This window comes from Pelophylax lessonae (genome assembly GCF_965119305.1).
Source record: "Pelophylax lessonae genome assembly, chromosome: 4".
Lineage (NCBI taxonomy): Eukaryota > Metazoa > Chordata > Amphibia > Anura > Ranidae > Pelophylax > Pelophylax lessonae.
Window position 1 is genome coordinate 454,877,109 of NC_138771.1, and position 7,877 is coordinate 454,884,985.

General features: G+C 42.4%; 1 protein-coding gene across 1 annotated transcript in view; it reads left to right on the top strand.

Moving 5' to 3' along the window:
• Nucleotides 1-7,304, top strand: part of GPX3 (glutathione peroxidase 3) — a 65,361-nt gene extending 58,057 nt beyond the window's left edge. The window contains exon 5 of the mRNA XM_082254772.1: nt 6,732-7,304. Coding sequence (XP_082110898.1) covers nt 6,732-6,974 — 243 coding nt within the window. The 3' untranslated portion in view covers nt 6,975-7,304. The remainder of the gene's footprint in view (nt 1-6,731) is intronic.
• The last annotated feature ends 573 nt before the right edge of the window (nt 7,305-7,877 follow it).

Below are 7,877 nucleotides of genomic sequence, written 5' to 3' on the forward strand. Positions count from 1 at the left end.
AAGACCGGAGTGACATCACTTCCAGTCCAGACTGTAGGAAAAATTTTTTTTTATTTTTTTTTGATCTTTTGCATTTAAAGGTAAAGGAGAGATTTGGGGTCTTTTTGACCCTTGATCTCTCCATAAAGGCGACCTGTCACCCTAATTTCTGTTACAAGGGATGTTTACATTCCTTGTAATAGAAATAAAAGTGATCTTAAAAAATAAAGGGACAGTGTAAAAAAAAAAAAGTACATCCCTCTGTGCTCGCTCGCAGAAGCAAACACATATGTAAGTTGTGCCCACATATGTAAACGACATTCGCACCACGCAAATGAGGTATCGCCGTGAACATTAGAGCTATGTAACGCTCCTGCGTTTTTATATGGTGTGGATTTTCAGCTGCAGAAATAGTTCCACGTCAGTAGCCATGTAAGAGATATGCTGAGATACCATTCCCAACCTCAATGACTCATCACGTGTGGAAGGTCTTATTTCAGCCAGTAAATACACACAATTAGCAAGCTGGTTCTTAGAGTGACTTTATGCATGTGGTAACACAATGATGAAGGTTGAAGGATAGGTTGAGTGGAGGTGGTAGGTGATAGACACTTGAAGGTGAGACAGTAGCAGATGGATGCAGGAAGGTTTAGCAATGTTGTATGATAGCAGATGACAGAATAGCAGGTGGACATACAAAAGAGATCAACCCAGTGCAGAAAAGTAGCAGTAGTCTCAAGAGCTAGCAATCTAGTTTATGCAGATGTGATAAACAGTCTCTACTATGCAGAGCTAGATAGTGTAAGCTTAGTATAAGTTTATAGAGAATTCCCCTGCGGGGTACTTAGCACTATTAGCGATACAGCCGAAGGGTGGTTCAGGAGAGGCGGATGATACAGTAGCGGGATACAGGGATCAGCGCAGCGAGGTTCCGTCAGCGAAGTAAGCTTGCAAGCATGGAAGCTTCAAGCAAGGTTAGCATCCAGATAAGGGTGTTTGAACGAACACATGTGAGTGAGAACCGACGCCTTAAATAGCCATCTAGTCCGGCGCTGAGTGATGACAGCTCCAGTCTTAAAGGTGTATGCGCACCTTTCCAAAAGTAAATGGTAGGGCGCATACACTTGTGGAAAGTGTAATTTAGGGTACCAAAGGTACCGGAACATTACAATACCCCCCCCTTAAGGCCTGCTCCTGAAGGCCTCTGGAGCTGGTTTGTCTGGGTATCTCGCATGAAAATTGCGGATTAATCTAGGGGCATGTATGTCAGAGGTGTTTAGCCAGGTGTCGTCTTGGGGCCCATAGTTCTTCCATCTAACCAAGTACTGAAGTCTTCTTCTGTAGATACGAGAATCCAGAATCTCTTTTATCTCGTATTCTTCTCCACCTTCAACTTGTACAGGAGGGGGAGGTGGAATATTAGGCCTTATTCCTTGGTCCGGAACATGGGGTTTTAGTAGCGACACATGGAAAATGGGATGGATTTTTAGGTCCATTGGCAATGTAAGCTGCACTGCAGCTTTTCCAATAAGTTTCTTGATTGGGAAAGGTCCCAAGAACAGAGGTCCAAGCTTTTTGCTAGGGATCTTCAGTCTCAAGTTTTTTGTTGAGAGCCAAACGAGGTCCCCGATAGTATACTGTGGAGAAGGTCTTCTACGAAGATCATAGTACTTCTTTTGTTGACTGTGAGCGTGTGCAATGGTAGTATTTAGTAAACCCAGAGAATCCTTTATTTGGGAAAGATAGTCTGAGGCTACTGGGTTATTTGAAGGAAGGATGCGTGGAGGGAGAATAGAGGGATGGAACCCATAGTTCAAGTAGAACGGACTCTGCTTGGTTGTACTGTGAGTTGCGTTGTTGTAGGCAAATTCTGCCAGGGGGAGAAGATCCAACCAATCATCCTGTTGGTAAGAAGTGTAACAACGTAAATACTGCTCGATGCATTGGTTGACTCTTTCAGTCTGTCCGTTGGTCTGCGGATGGTAAGGAGAAGTGAGCTTCCGCTCAATCCGTAGTATGTGACATAGTTCTTGCCAGAATTTAGAAATAAATTGGGATCCACGGTCAGACAAAAGAGTTTTTGGGATACCATGTAATCTGAAGACATGTTTCATCAGGAGTTCTGCCGTTTGTTTGGACGAAGGTAGTCTGCAAATAGCAATGAAATGTGCCATCTTTGTCAGATGGTCCACTGACACCAAGATGGTATTAAATCCTTTGGAAGGAGGCAATTCTACGATGAAGTCCAATGACAGAACCTCCCATGGAGTTTGGGGTATTGGTAGACTGCATAGTAGACCGGATGGTCTCGTAGTGTCAATTTTGGACCTGGCACAGACATTGCATGAAGAGACGAATTTTTGTATAGATGTTTTCATGTCAGGCCACCAGAATTGCAGAGAAATCAAATTGAAAGTCTTTGTCATACCCATATGTCCTGCCATAGGCACATCATGCGATAATTCCAAGATCTTGGTGCGTAGGGTAGGTGGTATGTAAAGTTTGTCGTTGTAGTAGAGGAAGCCTTCTGCATCGGTAGTTAGTTGTGGTGGGGGTGAATCCAACCTTATACCATGCAGAACCTCTTCCTTCAAGGAACGGACAACTCCAATAATGCGTTTGTGAGGTATTATAGGAACGGAAGGAATTTCAAAGTAGTTTTCTTCAGTTAGTCGTGATAGTCTTATCTGCAGGTGTGTAGGTCACTAGGAAGTTAAACCTTAGAAAGAATAGTGACCATCGTACCTGTCGATGCGAGAGAGTTTTGCTAGTCTGAAGATATTGGAGGTTTTTATGGTCCGTGTATATAATTATTGGTAATTGGGTGCCTTCGAGTAAATGTCGCCAATTCTCCAGAGCCAATTTTATAGCAAGCAGTTCCTTCTCACCCACGGGGTAATTTATCTCGGGACTGCTCAGGGATTTAGAAAAAAAGGCGACTGGATGAAGTGGTGAAGTGGGGGTAGGTCGTTGGGAGAGTATTGCTCCTACTGCCAGGTTTGACGCATCTACCTCCAGAATGTATTGGAGGGATGGGTCTGGATGGCGTAATATGGGAGCGGAAGTAAACCTTGTCTTTAACAAGTGGAAAGCCTTATTTGCTTCTTCTGACCATTTAAATGGTATTTTTATGCTAGTGAGCTGTGTGAGGGGTCTCACAATAGCAGAAAAGTTTTTTATGAACTTCCTGTAGAAATTTGAAAATCCCAGGAATCGCTGTAGCGCCTTGCGTGTAGTTGGTGTAGGCCAATCCTGAATGCAGGATATTTTACTCATGTCCATCTCGATTCCTGTTTTGGATATGATGTAGCCTAGAAAGAGTACCTCATCTTTATGGAACAAGCATTTCTTCAGCTTCACATAAAGATTATGTGCAAGCAATCTCGATAATACAAGTCTTACATGTCTTATGTGTTCAGACAGGGTCCGTGAATATATAAGTATATCGTCCAGATATACCACAACACAGACATCTAGTAAGTCTTTAAAAATATCGTTTATAAATCGTTGGAAAACTGCAGGGGCATTGCATAGGCCGAATGGCATCACAAGATATTCGAACAATCCGTATCTAGTTCTGAAAGCAGTCTTCCACTCGTGTCCATCACGGATTAGAATGAGATTGTATGCTCCTTTCAGGTCTAATTTTGAAAAATAGGTAGCTCCACGCACCTGCTCAATGAGCTCAGGGATAAGCGGTAGAGGATAGCGATCTTTTATTGTGATAGCATTCAATTTCCTGTAGTCGATGATAGGTCTGAGACTTGAATCTTTATTGCGAACAAAAAAGAGTCCTGCTGCTGTGGAAGAAGTGGAAGGTCTAATAAAACCTTTTTCCAAGTTCTCATCCAAATAGGTTTTGAGATGGGCAAGTTCATCCTGTGAAAGAGGATAAACATGACCGAACGGCAATTTGCTATTTGGGAGTAGATCAATGCTACAATCATAGTCTCGATGAGGAGGTAATGCTTGAGCATTTTTCTCAAGAAAAACCTCAGAAAGATCCTGATAACATAGTGGTGCAATCTCATCTGTCACCACAGACAGAATCTTCCCGGAAAACGGGAGGTTACACGTTTCCTCGCAATAACAAGAAGGGAAGGTCAAGGACCGTTTCTTCCAATCTATGGTTGGTTGGTGTGTGTGCAACCAGGGAAGTCCCAACACAATGGGAAAGTGGGGTGATGGTATTAAATCGAAGGTAGAAGTCTCCCTATGAGACTCGTTAATAGTGACTAGAAGTGCTTGTGTCTGATCGGTGATCGGACCAGAGGATAACGGAACACCGGTAATAAGACTTACTGAGACAGGTTTGAGTTTAGAAATAATAGGAATTTTATTTAAAGCAGCAAAACATATATCCATATAATTTCCACAAGATCCTGTGTCAATCATGGCCTTAGTAGTAATCCTGTTCTGGTCCCACTGTAATGTCAAAAAAACAGAAATGTAGGGGTTAGTGAATGAAGTTGTCAATCCTCCTAGAGAGACATGTGAACACTCACCCTTCTTTTTGTTGACTAGGGGAAAGACGTTTATCTTGTGATCCGGGGATGCACAGTACAAGCAGAGATTTTCATTTCGTCTTTTGGCTTTTTCCATAGTTGATAGCGGTGGGCGTATGGTTCCTACCTCCATAGGAACGGCCAGACTCCGAGAGGAAACGGATAATGGCATTCCCATCTTTTCAGCCTTTCTTTCTCGTAGTCTTCTATCTATGGTAATACTGAGTTGTATTAATGCATCCAGGGTTTTTGGCAGATCCGCTCGGGCGAGCTCGTCCTTAACGGCTTCTGATAGGCCAAGCCTAAATTGGGTTTTCAGAGATGCATCATTCCATTCTGAATCAAGGGTCCATCTCTTGAACTCTGCGACAAAGTCTTCCACAGGCCTCCTTCCTTGTTTCAAGGATCTTAACTGAAGATCAGCAGTACTCTGCCTATTGGGGTCATCATATAGGCTAGTGAGCTCTGCCAGGAACAAGGCATAGGAGTTGAGAAGCTGGTCGTTTTTCTCAAAAAGAGAATCTGCCCAGGCTCGAGGATCGCTTGATAGGTAAGAAATAATAGTACAAACCTTAATGTGATCAGTAAGGTAGGTACGAGGTTTTAGCAAAAAAAGTAACTCACATGCGTTTTTAAATTCGTGAAATTTTTTGCGATCGCCTGTAAATACCAAAGGGGGATTTATCTTGGGTTCAGGGGACTGAGCAGAGGTAAGTTGTGTCAGTCTAATTACCTGCTGCGACAGAGCCTGATTGTCTTCTTTTAATTCAGCAAGTGCGTGTATTAACGCAGATACTTGCTGTTTTAATTGTGTCACCTGAGTGGTTATTTCTGGAACTATTTCTGCTGAATCCATTTTTAGGTTCGTCCAATCTGTAACGCTCCTGCGTTTTTATATGGTGTGGATTTTCAGCTGCAGAAATAGTTCCACGTCAGTAGCCATGTAAGAGATATGCTGAGATACCATTCCCAACCTCAATGACTCATCACGTGTGGAAGGTCTTATTTCAGCCAGTAAATACACACAATTAGCAAGCTGGTTCCTAGAGTGACTTTATGCATGTGGTAACACAATGATGAAGGTTAAAGGATAGGTTGAGTGGAGGTGGTAGGTGATAGACACTTGAAGGTGAGACAGTAGCAGATGGATGCAGGAAGGTTTAGCAATGTTGTATGATAGCAGATGACAGAATAGCAGGTGGACATACAAAAGAGATCAACCCAGTGCAGAAAAGTAGCAGTAGTCTCAAGAGCTAGCAATCTAGTTTATGCAGATGTGATAAACAGTCTCTACTATGCAGAGCTAGATAGTGTAAGCTTAGTATAAGTTTATAGAGAATTCCCCTGCGGGGTACTTAGCACTATTAGCGATACAGCCGAAGGGTGGTTCAGGAGAGGCGGATAATCCAGTAGCGGGATACAGGGATCAGCGCAGCGAGGTTCCGTCAGCGAAGTAAGCTTGCAAGCATGGAAGCTTCAAGCAAGGTTAGCATCCAGATAAGGGTGTTTGAACGAACACATGTGAGTGAGAACCGACGCCTTAAATAGCCATCTAGTCCGGCGCTGAGTGATGACAGCTCCAGTCTTAAAGGTGTATGCGCACCTTTCCAAAAGTAAATGGTAGGGCGCATACACTTGTGGAAAGTGTAATTTAGGGTACCAAAGGTACCGGAACATTACAAGCTAGAGCAAATATAGCGTTAGACCTCCTCTGTAACTCTAAACAGATAACTTGTAAAAAAATGTCGCTATTCCATGAGCTGCACAATTTTAAAGCGTAACATGCTAGGTATCTATTTACTCTGCGTAATATCATCTTTCACATTTTACAAAACAAAATTGCGGTATATATTATGTTTTCTTTTTTTAATTCATTTTAAATGTATTTTTTCAAAACCGCAGTAAATACCGCGTGACATAAAAAATTGCAATGATGTCCATTTTATTCCCTAGGGTCTCTGCTAAAAAAATGTATAATGTTTAGGGGTTATTAGTAATTTTCAAGCAAAAAATACTAAATAAAACTTGTAAACAAAAAGTGGAAGAAAAAGCCTGGTCTTAAAGTGGCCACAGCTTGTAGAAAAGTAGTTTTTATATCTTAAGTAATGATTTGCCTACTCAGTTCTTACAAACCCGAAATTTGCCACCTGTGAACGGGTCAACATGAAAAAAGTTTGCAAATGTCATGCTAAAAAATGGACTGCGATACAGCCCACATTACTAAATAAACAACTCTTCTGTCCTCAGAACTCCTGCCCCCCTGTGGGTGATACTTTTGGAAATCCACAGAATCGTCTTTTCTGGGATCCCCTCAAGGTCAGTGATATCAAGTGGAACTTTGAGAAGTTCCTAGTTGGACCTGATGGCCGCCCAGTGAAGCGTTGGTTTCCCCGCACACCAGTCACTCAAGTAAGGCGGGATGTGCTTGCTTACCTGAAAACACAGTCCGGACTTCAGAGAGTCATGATGCTGGGAAGGGATCAAAACTAAACATTTGTCAACACCATTGCTTAATGTTGCCTTGCTTGTTTATATAGATTTATATATTTTTGTGCTCTTAATGCTAAGTGTTTGGGTAGTTGGTTGACCTATGGTAGGCTGAGATACCATCTGCATGAAAGGTGGGTCCTAAAGTACACCAGTACGGGACCTACCTGGAAACCAGGACTTTGGTAGGTTGCTGTTCAGTGCATTCCAGTATCTCTACCATCCTGGGATGGGTCTATAGCATTATCAGAGGCCTACTGCTTTCTGCCTGAACTCTGGGGTGATGCTGTAACTGTGCTGATACTCAATAAACATTGCCTGCTCATAAAGAAACTCTAGAGTCTTGTGTGCATATTTCTTTTTTGTTTTACAGTAAAAAATATTTACAACACATTACTTTTTATTTTTCTGTCTGTGTCCCATTGGGGAGATTTCCCTCCACTTCCTATTCTGAAGACGCATACAGTAGGAATTATATAGAAATGTTTCCAATGTGGGGGCTTTTAGACAGTTATCACCAGAACAGGTATCTCCACTGGAAAACTGTCATTTAGATTAGCTATCACTATCAGTCCAAGTGTCAATGGTCATCTGAGAAGGTAAAGCTCTTAAGCAGAACATAGACAGCAATAAAACCCTGACAGGGGTCCTAACTTTACTCAAAGCAAAGAAATCAAAACAAAAAAAAAAGTTTGGCTAGTAACACACTTTTAATTCTCTCGCCGGTTTAGGCTGGGTTCATACTGGTGCGAAATTGATGCGGGTTTTCCCACATCCAATTCACATTTTAGGAGACCGTGAGTGGCTCTCAATGGAGCCGGTTCACACAGCTCCAGCACGGCTGCAGAGCGCTTTGCAGAAGGGTCCTGTGCGTCTTCTGGTCGTTTCATGTCCAAATTCAGCCAC